This window comes from Pseudorasbora parva, chromosome 12 (assembly GCF_024679245.1).
Source record: "Pseudorasbora parva isolate DD20220531a chromosome 12, ASM2467924v1, whole genome shotgun sequence".
Classification (NCBI taxonomy): Eukaryota; Metazoa; Chordata; class Actinopteri; order Cypriniformes; family Gobionidae; genus Pseudorasbora; species Pseudorasbora parva.
The window spans coordinates 39,683,160-39,702,639 of record NC_090183.1 but is presented as its reverse complement, the minus strand read 5'-3'; the positions used below and the strand labels follow the sequence as shown (position 1 = coordinate 39,702,639).

At 36.6% G+C, this 19,480-nt stretch overlaps 1 protein-coding gene across 1 annotated transcript in view; it reads left to right on the top strand.

Annotated features, from left to right (window-relative positions):
• ca16b (carbonic anhydrase XVI b) overlaps positions 1-19,480 on the top strand; it is a 130,159-nt gene that overhangs the window by 83,372 nt on the left and 27,307 nt on the right. The window contains exons 4-8 of the mRNA XM_067460260.1: positions 2,382-2,530; positions 10,616-10,711; positions 13,856-13,922; positions 14,940-15,097; positions 17,923-18,118. Coding sequence (XP_067316361.1) covers positions 2,382-2,530; positions 10,616-10,711; positions 13,856-13,922; positions 14,940-15,097; positions 17,923-18,118 — 666 coding nt within the window. The remainder of the gene's footprint in view (positions 1-2,381; positions 2,531-10,615; positions 10,712-13,855; positions 13,923-14,939; positions 15,098-17,922; positions 18,119-19,480) is intronic.

The window sequence follows — 19,480 nt, the reverse complement described above, 5'->3', positions numbered from 1 at the left end:
GGAAAGTTTTGCTCGTGATCTACTGATGACGCACAAATTAAAGAACACTGCTGCAGTCGGATCATTACCATAATGACCAAAACAATCTACCAAGAGCAGCGCAAATTAGTGTGTTTTACTCGAGCGGCAACCTCTTTTGAAGCCAATACGAAAGTAACTTAAACAGCAATTCATCGACTGGCCATTAGGGGGCTCCAGAAGAGATCAGAATCTCATTGAGCCCCATGTTAAAATGCCCAAATCTACAGCAGAAAAAAAACATATTTACAGACTGGTACAAATTATGTTTTTGGTCTGTATGGCTAATTTTGCCCTTCATGACAACTGTGAGGGGATTTTTTTGTGAATTTCTTTTATAACTTATTCGTTTACATTATACACTCACCTAAAGGATTATTAGGAACACCAGTTCAATTTCTCATTAATGCAATTATCTAATCAACCAATCACATGGCTGTTGCTTCACTGCATTTTGGGGGTGTGGTCCTGGTCAAGACCATTCTCCTGAACTCCAAACATAATGTCAGAATGAGAAAGAAAAGTGAGTGACAACCATTTCTAGGGTTTACAAAGAATGGTGTGAAAAGGGAAGAACATCCGTATGCCGTATATGTGGCAGTCCTGGGCGCGAAAATGACTTGTTGATGCTAGAGGTTAGAGGAGAATGGTCCAACTGATTCAAGCTGATAGAAGAGCAACTTTGACTGAAATAACCACTCGTTACAACCGAGGTATGCCGCAAAGCATTTGTGAAGCTACAACACGCACAACCTTGAGGCGGATGAGCTACAACAGCAGAAGACCCCACCGGGTACCACTCATCTCCACTAAAAATAGGAAAATAAGCTACAATTTGCACGAATATCTGTTGAGACATTCAGATGTTAGAGTCAGAATTTGGCATAAACAGAATGAGAACATGGATCCATCAGGCCTTGTTACCTTTGTGCAGGCCGGTGGTGGTGGTGTAATGGTGTGGGGGATGTTTCTTGGCACACTTTAGGCCCCTTATTGCCAATTGGTCATTGTTTAAATGCTAAGGACTACCTGAGCATTGTTTCTAACCATGTCCATCCCTTTATGACTACCATGTACCCATCCTTTGATGGCTACTTCCAGCAGGATAATGCACCATGTCTGTTAGACATCATGTCACATTAGCTCCTCCCACATCCTGCCATTTGGCCCATTTTCTGTTATCTGGGTGTGACACACGGCCAGCTGGTCTCTACTATCTTCAAAACTGCACTTCAAAATCTGATGGGTGATGTCACGGACACTACGTCCATATTATTTTTACAGTCTATGGTTTTAAGACAGTCTATGTTTTTTTGGGGGGCAGTAAATAATGGCACAGATACTGTAAACTTGACTAGCTCTAACCTTAAGTCACCTTGCATGATTCATTTAAATAATAATCTCTCATAAATTTTGTGTCTGTAAGGGAAACTCCTACAAATGCATACAAGGTCAGACACAAAAATAACTGTCCATGACTTTTCATTGCTAAATTTTCACTGCATGTCTTGACAGTAAATCCTTAGAGTAGTTTTTAATGCTAAAAAGGGGTAGGGTTAAGGGATCTAGAATATGGTCATGCAGAGTAATGCATTAACATGTGCTTAATATGTGCTAATAAACAGCCAACATGCTAGTAATATGCATGCTAATAAGCAAATGTGTTAATGTGTGTTCCCTGATCTAGTTTTACCTAATGTTTTTAATAATATGCCTATGAATTTCTTTTTGTTAATGTTTCAATTTATAATGCATAAGGTTTATATGCTGCTCCTACATGATTCCATCACATGTTATTGTCCCTCCTTACAGTTGAATGGGTTAAAATACCCAGAATGTTTTAAAATGTCATTGCGTTTGACCATGTTCATTAATTGACATTGGAAATCCAAGTGTATGAAGCAGTTATCCTGTTTCTACAGAGTCTACCCAGCAGAGGAAATGGAAGATATTTCAATTTGTTTACCAATCCAGGCTTTAAAGAGTCAAGAGGTCGACTCTTAATGTGGTATAATGTGACGGTCTGTGCCAGGAGAGCCTGTGGAGCTCATTTTGATGTGTTCGCACTGGCCTGCAGAGCGCACACTCAGTTTCTTCTGCATCATTATTTGCTTTAAATGTCCTTTGTCAACATAAAAGACAAAATTCCCCTAGAGCATTTTTACAGTCTAAAGAAGAGTGGGGTTTTAAAATGTATATATCTAAATGCATTATTTGTTGTTGAATTACACAGCTTAAAAGCAGTACATACACTTGGCAGCCATAGTTGTACATACTATGGCTCTTTAAAATTGAAGTAAATATATTTATTTATATTTAGTATTTAACTCCCTCGTCTTGTTGTCTTGTTTTTTTCATCACAGTGTCTATTGTTCTGAGGAATGATTACTTTGTGAGAGGGGCCGGCCTGCCTGGACGCTTTAAAGCAGAGAAAGTGGAGTTTCACTGGGGAAGTACCAATGGGTCGGCTGGTTCTGAGCACAGTGTCAATGGAAAGAAGTTTCCAGTAGAGGTGAGCAAGTCACATTATTACTATAATTCAAAGAGTTCATGAACTAGGGCTGGGCGATATGGCCCAAACATTATCACAATAAATGATTTCATATCTGTTGATCATGATCAATGTCAAATCTTGTGAAAACAGTTGTAAAATAGTGTTTTTATCATCAGAACATTAGAAACACTTGCCAAACAGGTGAACGTTTCACAAATGAACATTACATGTGTTGTCTCTTGTTGCATATTTGACAGCTTCAGTTGTAGGTTGTTCATTTACAAAAACCGTAACATCTCAATATTTTTATAAGGTAAAATTTAGTCTTCCATAGTATTTGGATCATGTCAACCACAGGTAAAAGCATGCATTACACTTCACTACCATGGTAAAAAGTAACACTATTGTTTCTATGGTATTTGTTATGAAAAGCAGTTGCCTAAAGCACAAAAAATGCTGTAACTTAATAGCAAAAATACATAAATACTGTAATTATATTACATTACTTGTTTAATAAATGTAATGTCTAAAGTAATAATATAATACAATGCAGTATGATTATCTCAATTTTCTGCCACAATCCCATGGGTTCAGTTAGTGCTACTACTGTAAATCTTGGTCAGTGTTGGCGACTTGTGGATTGAAAACCCTTTTAACTGTATTGTTGTGGCACAATGTTTCTCCTATTCGCCGCGTCAGTGTTGTTGAGAATGCCAGCGCTGTTTCATCTGGCTTTAAACTATGACTGCACGATTAATGGAAAATGAAAGTGCACGCGATTTGGAAAAGTCTACAATTTTCAGCTTGTTAGTCATGCTCCGTCTGCTTAAGCAAAATCCTTAATGTGTCATTAAATGCTACCTGAAGCTTTAATATAGCTACACCCTAGATGTACCTTAGTGCAGTACGTTTAAAAGTAAACTCTAAAGAGTGCTATTTTAACATCATCTGTGCATATATAAAATTTACAAGACAATATTTGCCTGTCCATACAACTTACAGCACTGGCGCTGCACATCATCATTTCAATGTTCAGGGTGATGTGCTGTTCAAATGAGCAGCTCTGTTCATTCAGCTTTCATTCAGTGTGTTTGCCGTTTAATGTTTCTCGTAAGCAGCAGAAATGGCAGCGCTTATCAGTTAGACAAATTGGTACTGGCACCAGCGCAACAGTCTGCAATATACATGTGCAGCATTATTTAATGCAATAAACATTATATCAAACACTTTATATCGTGAAAATTATATGTCGATAATTATTGTTTTATCGCTCAGCTCTACTGTACTACTGTAAAAAAAACATAATTTCCACTTCCATCTGTGCAGATTTCAGATTCCTTTAGCATGTTCTGTCTGTACTATAATCAGTACAGCTAAGGAAACCTGTTTAAAAGCTCAAATCTGTCCTACTGCAAGGGATAGTTCACTTTGAAATTACATTTTGATATGTTTTAGCTTACCTCATGGGCATCAGAGATGTAGGAGTATTTGTTTCCCCAGTAGTTTCAATTTTGATCATTTTAGGTCAAACCGTTCTTGTCTGTGCCTCACATAATGCAGGTCTATGGTCACCACCTCAAAGAGTATACACAGAGAAGTCCAAATTAAACAATCCCCCATCGTAAGTACACACTGATGGCCTAAGACACAAAACGAGCGGTTTGTGTGAGAAAAGAACAGTATTTATATCGTTTTTACCTCTTGTACACCACTACGTCCGACTGATCCGAGGGCACGCGTGTGTGTTTGCTGTGGTGTACAAGAGGTAAAAACGATATAAATACTGTTCTTTTCTCACACAAACTACTCATTTCGTGTCTTAGGCCATCAGTGTGTACTTACCATGGGGGATTGTTTAATTTGGACTTCTCTGTGTATGCTCTTTGAGGTGGTGACCATAGACCTGCATTATGTGAGGCACAGACAAGAACGGTTTGACCTAAAATGATCAAAATTGAAACTACTGGGGAAACAAATACTCCTACATCTCGGATGCCCATGAGGTAAGCTAAAACATATCAAAATATAATTTCAAAGTGAACTATCCCTTTAAGGAATCCATTGTTTCTTTACAAAACACAGTCCTTGTGAATAGTCCTTAAACCACTCACATCCACATTAAAAAAAAATCTTATTAGGCATAGATTTCAGATGAGGAGGGTAACTTTACTGAATGAGTTTCTTCAATAAAGTTCAAGGATTCCACCTTGACTCGAGGAGGTTGAAAGTGGTGCACTAATCTGCGCTAATTGAAGAACCTCTCAATGAAACTGGGATCGATGCGTTTTATTGACTTGATGGTGCAGCCGCTGCATTTCACCAAAGAGCAAGGATATTCGGCTTCCTTCTCACCTCAGGGTGATGTTTGAGTTCTGTGGCCGGTTGCATAAACTGCTTAGACTAGGCGTAAAAGTTAGTCATCTAATTTTTGGTAGTTGGTTAACTACAAGTCTTAACATAGTGGTTAAGTTTATGCGACTGGCTTCTGCCTGGTCTTCTTCACCAGTTCATCTTGGTGTGTAAATGTTTATATTCAGTATCATTTAAATTATTGTAATCATTATTTGAATAATACTAATAATATTAATAAAAATACATGCACTGGTGGTCAAAAGTTTTGAATAATTAGTTTTTTTTCTCTCACCAAGGCTGCATTTATTTGATTAATAATAAAGTAAAAACAGTAATATTGTGAAATATTATTACAATTTAAAATAAATAAATTAAATGTATTCCTGTGATGAATTTTCAGCACCATTGCTCCAGTCTTCAGGGTCACGTGATCCTTGAGAAATGCTGAGTTAATTCTCAAGACAATGCTATATCATGTTGTTGTAGCATCCGTGATACACTTCCATTTGAAAGTGAAAGATTTGAAAGATTTTTTTATTTATAGAAATAGATACTTTTATTCAACCAAGGACACATCAAATTGATTCGTCACATTAAAAGTTAAAAATAATATTTCAATAAATGCTGTTCTTTAAAACTTTTGTATTCATAAAGGAATCCTGAAAAAATGGTATCAGTTTCTACAAAACCTTTTTTTTAATGAAATAATATTTCACAATATTACTGTTTCAATAAATTCAGCATTGATGGGCATAAAAGACTTCTTTCAAAAATATAAAAATAAATCTTAATTATTCCAGACTTATGACTATTATTATTATTATCATTATTAGTTGTAGTACTATTATTGTGTTTCCTGAATGAATTGTGTGAGATAAAAGTACCGAACCAGTGCTAATCTCAGTCAGCAATGACAAAAAGCCTTTAATAAAGTATAATTCCTTTTTATGCGTTACAGGGTACTTCTACTTGTTTTAAACAACCTTCCTGTTCAAAAAGTGTCTCTTTTCCCTTGCAGATATTACTTTTCTCTTAATTGTAAACCTTCTCCATTTGGCCTTGAAAACACTGCATGCACATTGAATTCTTGAAAGCTGCGCAGAGACCAAGTTAGGCACGTCTTCTCTTTTTGAGATTTCTGTGAATACGGTGCGTAGCCTGAGACTGGACGCACGCACCACTGCATTTAAGTTTAATATCGTTATGCAATCACACGTTATACACTGGAACATGTTAAGTCGAGTGTATGCTGTTTGCTTTTTTGTTGTTGTTGTTGTTTCCACACATGGTTTCTGTCCCATTTTGATTCATTATCTAAACGTGTTTGTGCTGTGCTTTACTCTTGGTCACCATAAACTCTGTATTGGCTCTTGGAAGAAGCTAATTGGCTAATGAGGTTTAGTGATTAATGAGTAATATATTTCCCCCTGTGAAGACACAATAAATGGACACCATTAAAGTCCGTGATTTAGAAGAGGCCTGAAGGAGACTGATTGGTTTTCATTAAAGACTTTAACTTTGTTCTTTCTTCTCTTTATTAGCGATTTAATTCATTGTCCACCCCTTCTGACATTGTCTGGCCTTAATCACTTTGTTTAGGGGTTAGTTTTCTGTTGCCTTACTTTTGCCTGCAATTCTTTAAACGTGTCTCTTGCCTTGTCAAGGACGTACCACTCTCTCCGTTACAGAAATAGCCCTTTATTTTATTTCATTTGGATTTTTAATGTTTAAGCAAGGTCAGAATGTGCACAGAGTAGAAACAAATACTAAGTTTTGAGCCAAACTCTACTGGCGTTTATCCAAGATCTAGCAGTATTTCTTCTCTATCATTACAGTGTCTACACAACAACAATTTAGAGGATGGGAAGGCGAAATCATTTGTATTCATCAGTCTAAGTTTGTTCGAAATTAGCTGGCACAGGGGTCGGACGACCTGGGCTGGATCCACCTCTCTGGCAGCACTTTCTCATTAGACGAATCGACTTCGCTCCATAAATCCCATTTTACACAGGAATACAATTGATGTGTATCCGCACGCCGCTGGATAGCTGCTAAGCATTATCTAGCGATTTAAAACCCAAACACACTGAAGCCAGAGACTGGAGATGCATCCAATTATCTCTCGACTTCTTCTGTTGACCTCTGGCTCAAATCTAGCACAGTAAATTAAACTACGACAACAGTAGTGTTCATTTTATTTCTCTTCCTTTTTGCCACTTTTATTAGTGTTGCTTGCCAAAGGAAGCATCAACATAAGTATTTAAATGAACTCTTAACCCCAAGTATTAAACTTCAGCACATACTGTTTGCATTACAAGTTGTAAAGCCTGAAATATGATTTATAAAAAAAAAAAATTATTGAACCAAAAAGAAGAAGAAAAATTGAGCTATGGTTGAAAAAATAACTCTATTCGAACGGTAATTGTTTCTCATGGAATACTCCAGAAGGTGTTTTCCTCATCTGTGATTTTTATTGGCGTCCGAGTCCAGAATGTGTTTTTCTCCCACCACCCGCGTAAAAATCCCCGGCTGAATTACCTACTGTTGACAAACACCAAGGTCATGTGGTAATTTAATTGCCGTCTGAATCCACACCTCTGAGTTTTCAAGAAGAGATTGCTTCAAAATGAACTGTTTATATCCTTTTTGACCACTGCGGAGCACCGTATCGTTGTGCTTCGCTGTAATTTGGATGCATTTTAAAAATCTATTACCTACACTTTTATTACTAAAATGCTATTTACAAGAATAATCTGTCATCACTGCTCAAAAGAAAAATGCGTAAACACTGTAAATGAGCCATTATCACGGCAGTAATTAATATTATATAATTAAAATTTGCAGAAAAACTGAAAGTATACCATTTTAAATCAATTACATTTTTGTAACTATTAGTGTTGGGCGATATATGCTCCAATTTTATATCGTCCTATCGTCAGCCTGTGAGATCTTTGTGTTAATGTGGTAATTTTGTTATGCAATTAGGAAAGGTACATTAATTATAGGTCCTATTAACAATTTAATAATAATGCTAGCCTTAAAATAATAATAATTGAATACATTACTGGCAAAATTAGCCAATTATCATCTTGATAATAACGTCATCGCCAATATCTCTGTTTATCAACGATACTATCGTCTATCGGCACAATCCTATTAACCATAGAAATTGCATATACATATCGGCAATGGCTATTTACATTAAGTCTGAATGCCAACTAGATTCTATTTATACTTATAAACAGTGGCAGTTTGTACATTAAACTATATGCAATAAAGACATAATGTAAATTATTATATTTATGAAAATATTAAAGGGGTGGTTCCGTGTTTTTTTTTCTTGTTTTTTTTCTCTAGGCTTGGTTGTGTTTATGGGGCGCAGTATAACAGGTCTTAATAATTCTTCTTTTTTTTATGTCTCCACTTTCCTTTGAACGGCTCGTTTGCTTCCTGCTTCTATGAAGCCCATCCCTCCGAAAAGCGCAATGGTCTTAGATTGGTTAGATGGCCAAATGTAGTTTCATGTATTTTTATTGACTGAAGTGCTAAGCACAGGTTGTCCGGAAACGCCACGGCCCTTACCATTACGGGCCGAAGTCACATTTGCGGTGACTAGCAAGGGTTTATGATGTCACCAACCCGGAAGAAGCTCAGTGTAGTCCAAACCGGCCGTTTTTGTAGGCAATAAACTGCCATAACTTTAAAAGACAATATCTCTGTTTGCATTGAACATTCAACATTTGCAGATACTGTTTATGCTCAAGCAGCAAAATTACACAATAACTAAAGTTTAAAAAGTGCAATCGCATGCAACCACTCCTTTAAATGGATGCTACCATGTCAGGATAATAAAGCCCTCCCTACACCTGTCCCTAACGGGTGAACACTTTATTATTAAACACGTTAGACACTTTTTTTCCACTTTCCACTTTTTTTTAATTTCAAGTAAATACTGTTCAGATCTGATATGTGATGGGAAATGGGAGTACAGTGAGTGTGGCAAAAGGCAGATACAAAATAATTTTGCTTTGCGTCAGAACTTTCAACCACACGCCTTACCGCTACTCTAGTAGGATTGGGCGGAGTGTAAATAGCCTCTGTCAACACATACACTCCAAATAGACACTATATCTCCCAAAATATGTCAAGATGATATTTAAATGCTTCAACAAAGCTCTGTAGCTTTAATTGTGGGGCCAAAATATATAATGTAATGCAAAATTGACTGATTGACAGATAAATAAATTAAAAAAATAATGAATGGCAAATAAATGATCATCAAAAGCTTGATCATATTTGATACTCACAATTTAAAATAATTTTTTTCTAAAAAATATATAAGTAAATAAATGGATAATTAAATAAACCTACTGTATTTTGCTTCAGTGTGTAAGTGTCTTGAAATATTACTAACAATATAAATGGTAAATAAAATATAAAATAAATTTTGTCAACCAAAGGGCAGAAGGCTTGTAGAAGATTGTGTTCAACCGTTTTTTCAGCAATGTTTTGATCATGTTTGGAGGCCTTAGAACCTGTATCAAAAATGATACCGTTGGCTTTGTAGGGATTATCATATCTCAAATCGTGCAGCTTTTTTCAGAGGAACGTGCTAAGGCTTTTTAAGTGATCAGACTTGCTGATGATAAAACGAGTGAAAAAAAATCTACCTTAGAGCAACATCTAGGGACCAGGGTGTCAGTATGCAACCACAAAGCATGTGTTAAAACAACACAGAACGCCTAAGCAACCACATAACAACATTTATAGCATCTTGTATGAGGCCAATAACAAACTCGTAATCTGTTCTTTATGTAGTTTGAGTCATATTTATTACATGTATATTTTACCACAGCTTATATGGCTAGATTTTGAGAGCTGAAGATTGACTGGACACAACACTTTTGGGTTTTTCATTATACAAAAATGCATTTTCCTATCCTAAGTACGATTATTTGGCTAGCAGAGTCTCCTCGATATAACAGACCTCCACCCCATCAGTTGAGATGGCTGGTCTAACAAAACAAGAGTGTGCTACTTTTCTTACATGCACCACGAAATAACCAGGGAAATGTGCTAAACGAAGCCTACAATATAAAATGTAGCAAGAACAACATCGGCAGGCAAATAATGCCGGCGCACGAGAGGCTGCCAGAGAATAAGCTCAATTGGAACGTGATTGTCATAGCGAGGCTTAATCTTATTCCCTGCATTTCAACGATCTCTTTCACGATTGCTCAGCTGCTGCAAGCTTTGACATGCCATTCATCCCGCTTTCCTTTCTCTCCCTCTCTCTCTTTGCACATCGTCCCTGTTTTTTCTGTAATGGTAGATTTAGCATTTATTTGACACATGGCACTTTGTGCGTATGTTCAGAGACAATGTTTAAGGCAACAAAGACATGTTGTTTATTTCGGCGCGCTGAGGGGATTTGGTTCTGAGGTTCACTTTCTTCCTAAATCCGTCCTCAGAGAGAGCGAGCGTATAATCCTTAGTTGTCTCAGATGTCAAAATGTGGATTGATGAGAGAAGTAGGATATGACAGATATGCCGTTATTGTGTGTGTGTGAAGATGATGAGAGGAATATCAATTTGGGAGTATTTGACGGCGTACTGTACAAATTTTGATACCACAATGCATTGTGTTTACTAAACAGGAAAGTCAAAGCAGAACGTTAGTATGAGACGTTTCATACCCTGTCAAATAGGAACGCTGTTATAAAACCCTGTTCCCTTCTCTTTACCCCATAGATGCAGATTTATTTCTACAATTCAGATGACTTTGACAGTCTGAGCACTGCGATAAAGGAAAGACGAATCATCGCCGCCATGGCTGTCTTCTTTCAGGTGAAGATGATCTTTGATTTTACTGAGATTTTCAAATGTTTACCAGTTTGTGAAATGGAGCTTTATAGCCCATGATACCTTCTCAAAGAAAGAGAGAGAGAAAGAGACTAAAAACAGCAGATAAATTTGGTTTGGGCCTATGTAGCCTCAGGGCCTATTTTCACCGTAAGCAACAGGTTGAAGAAAGTGCAGACATTCTCTACTGCCCTCTAGCCATCTTTCTCTCTCTCTTTTCTGACAGTAAAGTCTAGCTTCATAATAGAATGCGCTTGCTCTTTTCTTCAGTTTCTAAAAGAACAAAGACCGTCTAATGGGGAAAGCATTGCAATAGGATATACATCAAATACGTAAGACTAAACTACTCCAGAAGTGTAGCTGTGAGACTGAAGTGACTAGCACACAAAGTGGCCTACAAACCTTGTCTGTACAAAGGTTCATGCAGTGTTTCATCCATTACGTCTGTACTTTCTTCTGCACTGGAAGCTCCTGTCACCAAGACAAATTCCTTGTGTGTAAACATGCTTGGCAATAAAGCTCTTTCTGTTTCTGATAAGCCATGATGTTACATCACCAAGAGGTCAAGATTTATCTGCTTGACATGGCCTCTTCTACTTGGCATGTATTCTGATGAGAATATTTTTTATTAAATGATTAGTTCACTCAAAATGGAAACTTCTGTCATTAATTACGTAGCCTCAATTAGTTCCAAAGCCATAAGACCTTTGTTCATCTTCGATACACTAATTAAGATTTTTTTTAATGAAATCCGAGAGATTTCTGAACCATCCATAGGCAGCAACGTCATTGCAACTTTCAAGGTCCAGAAAGGTATAAGACATTGTACATGTGACTTCAGTGGTTCAACCTTAATGTCTTTGTGCAAAAAATAAACAAAAATACTGACTTTATTCAACAATCGATAACAGCACAGCACATCCAGGTTCTACATCAAAACGGCACCTTATTATTGGCCAGCTCCTGCGTCAGCATCATGCATGCGTCGTGGTGCTCACGTGAACAGCCAATGATGAGACGGCGTTCTGATGAAGAACTCTGAATCGCTGTACTGTTTTACTATGTTAACAGCGTAGGAGACTGAAACAGTCCTTTTTCGTGCACAAAAAGTATTCTCATCTCTTCATAACATTAAGGTTGAACCAGTGGAGTCACTTGGACATTTTAAATTATGTCTTAGACCTTTCTGGACCTTAATTCTGCCTATTGATGGTTTAGAAAGCTCTCAGATTTCATCTAAAATATCTTAATTATTGTTCCGAAAATGAATGAAGGTCTTACAGGTTTGGAACAAGGGTGGGTAATTAATGACATAATTTAAATATTGCGGTAAACTAACTCTTTAACATTTTTATTTATCAGTATATTAGAGAAATTATTGTGGTTTATTTTACATATTTTCCACAAAGGTCTGCATACTTTAATTTTTCTGTGGTGATTCTACCTGGATCTGCATAATGAGACATTTATCAATTTAGTAAGCGGATGACTTTCCTAGAAGGATTTAACTTTACAGCTAAAAAAATAAAAATAGGATTTTTTTATATATATATTTTTGAAAGATTTAACTTAACTTATCAGTAAATAATATTGTGAAAAAATATTACAATTTAAAATATCCTGTTTTCCATTTCATAATATTGAAAAATTGTATTTATAAACCTGAATTTTTATCAGCCGATTTGATGCTCAAGAAACATTTATTATTATCAGTCAGTTGTACGGTTACAAAAAATGCAGGTTTACTTGATGAATTGAAAGTTGAGTAGAACCGCATTTATTTGAAATAAGCTGCATTTCCACAGAAATGACCCAGAACGATTTGTCCTTTGTCCCCGATTTTGTCTCTTACTGCACAAACTACTGCAACAGACTTTTGAAAATGTTGTTTGAAATAAAATACTGCATGAAGTCAGCCAATCAAAATGCTGCGTGAACTTAACCAATCAGCATGTTCAGCGCCCACGTCCCACTCCTAAAAGTTCCTGGTCTCTGCTGTCGAAACACAGAGTACCACCACAGAGTTTTTATTTCCTGAGGAAAGTCCCTGAGGTTGAAAAACAGCTATAGCAACCTTTTGTAACATTATAAATGTCTTTACTGTACTGTTTTGAACAATTTAATGTGGATAAAATGTCATATCTGTCAAAGATAAGTATTACTGACTTTTGAACGGTAGTGTAGAAGAATTAATATAAGTGCTCTAACACAAATACAAGCTTCATTTATGTTTGATTTTCCAAAGTGAGGAATGAGATGAAGGAAGTGACATCACTGAGCAAAAACACATACTATTGAGCTCCTACCAACACAGTGTCTCCTATATTGGATTCTTTTTACTTTTCTCTTTCAACTGTGACAAATGTTCTTGTCAAGGATGTAAATAGCACAATTTTCATGGATTTTCTAATGAGTCAAGCCAAAAATAAGATTTGTGGTGTCATAGCCTTAGTATTCAGGGATGTCATACGAATATATAGAGAAAAAGAGGCTTAACAGGTCAGTGTGATGATCCGTGAAAAGCTCTTTTGCCATGCGGCACCACATTCATTCACCATTCATTCACAACATGCATCGCACACTCTCATATACAGTACGTTTTTACACACCTTAACTAATGTGACAGGCCTATTCTTCATGCTGAAAGTGGAACGCAGGTGTGTCCTATGTTTATCCATTGCCAAACGGTGAAAGAATAACCTACGCCGTGGACTTAAACATTTTCGCCCACATGTGACAGTGTTATGGCTTACCGCTATTAGTGCTTAGACGAATGGTGTCATATGGAGTGTGACATGTCCGTTCCTGGGGGTTTTATATAGTTAATCGATGTGGAGCTCCCGTATTGGTGGCTCCCTTGGGCTCTTTTATTGCCACCTAGTTCAACCAAATGAATCCTCAGAGAGCACAAGTGAGTATATTTCATCTATGACCTGAATGAGCTTCTCCATCAACCTGAATAAAAGGTGCTTATGTCAGCATGCTCTAGTTTTTAATGTTGCATAAGCAGCGAACACGGGAAACTTATGTTCGATAATAGTAGGATTTTTCATCTTTTTTGTGTTTCTTTAACATGGACAGTGAAACAGAATAATTGCTAATTTGATGTTGCGTTTGTGTTTCTTCTAGGTGGCGAAGAGAGACAACATTGCAGCTGAGCCCATCATCGCAGGTCTTAAGCGGGTGGTCCATCACGGTAAATGTAACGTAGATGTAATGTAATGTAAAGAGTGCACACCTATAATAAAATAAAAATCAATAATATAAATAGAGCACTTTAACTTGAGCAAAAGATTTTTGATTTTTTTAAATCATTTTTTGCTGTACTGCATATACAGTACATATGACTCTTTGGAGATTAAAAAGGTTATAATGCATTATAGCTTCTTCAGAACAACATATTGGCTCTAATAGAGGAAAAGTGGATGGTTTTTAAGGATATTTTTAAGCACATAGAATTAGTAAAAGAACCATGAATTTCAAAAGGTTTTCTGTTTGAATCAAGATCATGGTGTGTATATCATGAGATATTAGAATTCAGGATCAAGGATACAGTTGTGCTATAAAAAATTTCAAAAATTCAAATTCTGTTCAAAAGTTTTGTCTCTTTATTTGCTTAAACATACAGTAAAAGTCATTATGTACACTTTTATTACAATGTTTTAATTATTATTTAATTATTTTAATTATTATTTTAATGTGTTTTAAAATGTAATTTGTTCCTGTGATGGCAAAACTGAATTTTCATTATTTCCCATTATTCCAATCGTCAGTGTCACGTAGTGCTCAGGAAACATTTCTTATTATCAGTGTTAAAAAACTTCAACATTCAAAAGAACAGCATTTATTTGAATTCCAATGTCTTTACTGTCAATTTTGATCATTTTAATGCATCATTACGGAATAAAATTATTAATTTCTTTCAAAACAAAATCTTCCTGACCCAAAACTTTTGAATGGTACTTGAAAATACTATCAAGGTCCTAAAAGTTTATTAACACATGTTCACATCTGCTGTTTAGAAACTTGGCCCACCCTCCTAGTTCTGATATTTAGAAAGACAAACCTGGACATTCATTATAATACCTAAAGAATTAACAATAAGATGATAAAATATCCACTAAATGCATCTTATGCACATCTTTTCGATTCATAGTACTTCAATGTTCATAGTACTTCGATGTTCATGTTTCATTCGTCTTTTATTAAACAGAGAAGGAAACGAGCCTTGGTTCATTCATACTGAAGGCTCTATTGCCATCATCCTTGGGAAGTTATTATCGCTACACTGGCTCGCTCACAACACCTCCATGCAGTAAGGTTGTGGAGTGGATCGTCTTCAGCCGGCCTGTTTACCTGTCCTACCACCAGGTTGGCGAACACACACATAATCATGCATACATGCGCATCACATTCATATGATCATGTTTCATATCCAGCTGTGTGCACTATGCTTGAAATTGGCTCGCGTTCTTTCTCCTGTATCATATTTGTACCATCTGCAAGCATGCACACAAACAGACAAAATTACACTAGCAGTGTGACTCATCTGCTGTGTGTTCAAATGGTTCTGGAAATGAGATGGTGCAGAAGATTTACTAAACAAATATATGCATTAATTTATGTATAGGCTATATGTGTTGATAAAGTACATTACACTATATATATATGGAAATGGTGCTGATCTTCACCAGTAATAGTGCTTTTTCAAACATGCATTTATTCTAAGGATGCATAGTATATCTGTGACCATATCTGCATTAGCCAATATTAGTGAAATTCAGGGATGCATGATATCAGTATGGGCCGATATATGTAATTTTTTGTTATCATTATCTGCCGATAAGAAAATTCTTTCCATCAGCTGAGTCACTTCATATGTAGCCTGACAAGCCAGACCCACATCAAGATGTTTGGTCTGGAAACTCACCATTGACAGCTCAATCCGATGAGCGGATAAACGGTTGTCTTTCAAACTCCCTCTGCACGCGATAGGATAGCGCTACACCAACCAGAGCAACGAAGGTGAAGCAGAGCTAGTTGATAGATTAAACATTTGCCGTATCCGGTCGGCTAAACTCCGAACACATCCTCCCTTTTTAAGAATGACTTCAGTGCCGTTCCTTGTTCTTTTCTCAGAGAAAAGCTTAACTCCAAGTCTTCCAGAGTCGCGGTCAAAGCTGATTTGAAAGACCGCCGCCGTTCGCCAGTTTCTGTGTTTACTAGAAGCACGCAAACGCAACTCAGCCGTCGTCATTATGGCCCGCCCACCGACTCTATTCATGATGTGATTGGCCCGGCAAGAGTTAGGCGAATACAGCTCAGAAGGGTATTGAGAGTTGCTAAACGACACGGGCAGATTAGATTTGCTGCCGCTAGGGTGCGTCTAGATTTCTAGGCTACTTCATATGCACACTGTTTACCATTAGGGTTTTAAATTGCTTGAAATATCAGAAAGTGCTACATAAAATTACAATGAGAAACATCATTACAATTGTGTGCTTGGGACATGGCTTTTAATTGTTTGTTTTTGTAATCAGTTCTCAAAAATTAAATAAAAAAGTGGATTTAGATTTATCTGCCAATGTATTGGTTACCTGTTTTCAAATATAAAGTTACAGTTATCGGCCAAAATGTTCATATCTGTGCCTCCTTAGTGATTTTGTTTGTTTGTAATAATAATAAATAGTAACATTATTGGTCATAATAACAATTAGACTAGTAATAATAATTATAATAATAATATATTTTTTAAGTATTATTAAAATACAGAATAATAAAACTATATTATTCACATTGTCTCAGGCTTAGATTTTTTACTTTGTTGAATGATAAAATGACAAAATCCTCTTAAAGGTGCAGTAAGCTATTTCTGAGAAGTATTCAGATCACTCATCAGAGAGTCGGCCATTTTAAGGGCTGTCTCAATCGTAGAATCCTCCCAGGGCAGTGAAGCGATCACTCCCTAAAAAGTCCCACAATGCACTGCAAAACCCAGGGTGCATTTATGCTCAATTATGTTCAATTTGTTTAACGGAAGTTCTGAAGCGCCAAACTTTAATCAAGTGAGCCAATCACTGCACATAATAGCCAATAACGTCACGCCATATGTTTTTTAAAATATAAAGAATTATTTTATTATATTTCAGGAAGTACAAGACAGGTAATAAATCTCACAATCTGGCTAACATTTATAATGTATTTACGTCTGAAATGTTGCACGTATAAGTAACAAGCAAAGTATCATAATGTAATAACTTTACAAGTAATGTTAGAAAAATATCAGCTCTGCTGCTGTTCAATAATACGTTGTTGTACAATGCACGTCGCTGGAAATAGTCATCACTGTCCCTGTGTAGTGAGCCAGCACCCTTTACTGTCCTTACCAGTGCCCAAATTCATGTATACGATATACTGATTCACGGGCTCGGGAATTGGTTGAGACACCCACTGTTAATATTAAAAATCAACCCTCAAAAAACACACCCCTCCCTTCATTGTTCCACCCCCAAAATGCACAAACATGAAATGCAAGAGTGGATGCCTCTTTATCATAGTTGAAGCAAAGCAAAATAATGTGAAGATCGAAGACAAGACCAGTTCCAGTCTAACAGTGACACTCAAAACTGTCCTGTTACTATAGCTGACATCACAACAACTGCATATCTTGGTTCTGTGAATCATAGGAAAACCAATGTTACTCGCATATGGAGCAGAAACAACGCAACCTCTGCATCCGTTTTCAGGCCTTTCTGCTTGGGTCTCTCCAGCGCTGGAAAGCTTTTCTAATATTAACGCAGGTCCTAAAGCTCTTGCCTGATCATAACTTTCTAGTGATATTCCTCTGAGCTTTTCTCTTTCTTCAAATCTCCCTTTTGCTCACTCTCCCATCATGAGTCCACACTGCTGCTGATTGGCTACAAGTGTGTTGTGGTGCTCGGTCCGATCCACTTTTAACAGTGTTTCTCAGAAATCACTTACTGTACTTCGGCACTTCACTTAAAACACCTTAGCAACTGGATATGTACGCGGCTTTTAATGCTAACATGGTTTAAATTATGGGGTTTTGCAACCTGCTTTATTCAGGAGCACACAGTCATACACAGCACACACTTATCTATCTCCTTTCTTACATCTTCTTGGCCCAAATAAATTGCCTTTTTTCCCCTTCTCTTTCTTCCTCTCTCTCGATGCAGCTAGAGGCGTTCTACTCCATCTTCACCACAGAGCAGCAGGATCATGTGAAGTCCGTGGATTACCTGAGGAATAACCATCGGCCCACTCAAGATCTCGACAGGCGGCAAATCTTCAAATCAGCTCTGATGGATGCTTGGATGCCCGACCTCATGACAGACAGCATGGCCAGTGCTGCAGACACAGAATCCTCTCGAGGTATGATGCCTTTGCTCCTAAAATTGGCCCGACCAATCAAGAAGGAAGATGGATAAGTGCTTTTATTTCTTCTAGAATCCTATCATTAGGAAATGGTGAACTCCCTTTTTTTTAACGGTGTCCATGATCATTTCAGGAAAGAGCCTTTTGTGCCGCAGCCTTTGTGAATGTAACATCAGTCCATTTACAACTGAGACTGTAATTATTTATCTTATCCAAAAGTATAGTTAAGTTTTTTTTTTTTCATAGGCGTCATGTTTGGGTTTCTTCTCATTTGTCATGCATAAAGTGCAAAGCTAGTTGTTTTTGGGATATCCATTGCTCTTGAGACAGACTGAATAAATAGGATTTATTAATGCAGTGACTACAGCAGTGCAGCGCTCTGAGCCAAGCCCAGTAACTGGGGGACGGTGTACTGTGTGCGTTAATGATAGCGTTGTTTTCCTCTCCGGCTGAGGGAATTGATTGCTATTGGTTGTGATGAAGTCGGGAGTGATGCAACACAGCTGAAAGGCGGAATAATCGCCATTAATATTCCCTCTAAAAATAAACCCGCACAACTGAACACTGTGTGGCCAAATAGAAATTCTGGTGTTTATGAAGCAAGCACTTTTAAAAACCCTTTGCAATTATGCATCTTTTTATCATTGTGGGTTTTTTTTTTCAAATGCTTTCTTTTGTGGCACTCTCCTTTAATAGGGTACAATTTTGTTAGTTATATGTTAGTAATTAAAAACTATTATTTAACAATTAACCAAACCAAGGTCTATTTTTTTAACATAAATAAGTGTTAATTGCCTTTGCCAGTCTCAACCATTTCACCCTGTTAGTTCACCATGAATGTGGCTTTGCTTTTTTTAACCGGTGTTCATCGCCGTAGTAACTTATGCTCCAAGGCTAACATTCTCTGAGTAATCTCAAACTGAAACTTGACCAATCAGCTGTGAGCAAAGTGACACATCTCTGACTTAATAACTCCCCAAGTTTCAACAAATATTTTTTTTATGTATAGGGAATTAAAATGTATTAGTAACTACTGAGAAACTATATATATATATATATATATATATATATATATATATATATATATATATATATATATATATATATATATATATATATATATATATATATATATATATATATATATATATATATCTATATATATATCTCTTTTAAAAAAAACTGCATTTATACATGTCTAAAACTTTGGTAACAGTGTTGCTGCTGTAGTGTGGCTGTTTTAGTAAAAATTGAGAGTTGGATCCACATGCAGTATAACATTTGTTTAAACAAAACAACAAAAGTAAAGCCAGGCTGAGAACAAAAACAGTCCAAGCAAGGAACAAGATATTCTAGAGA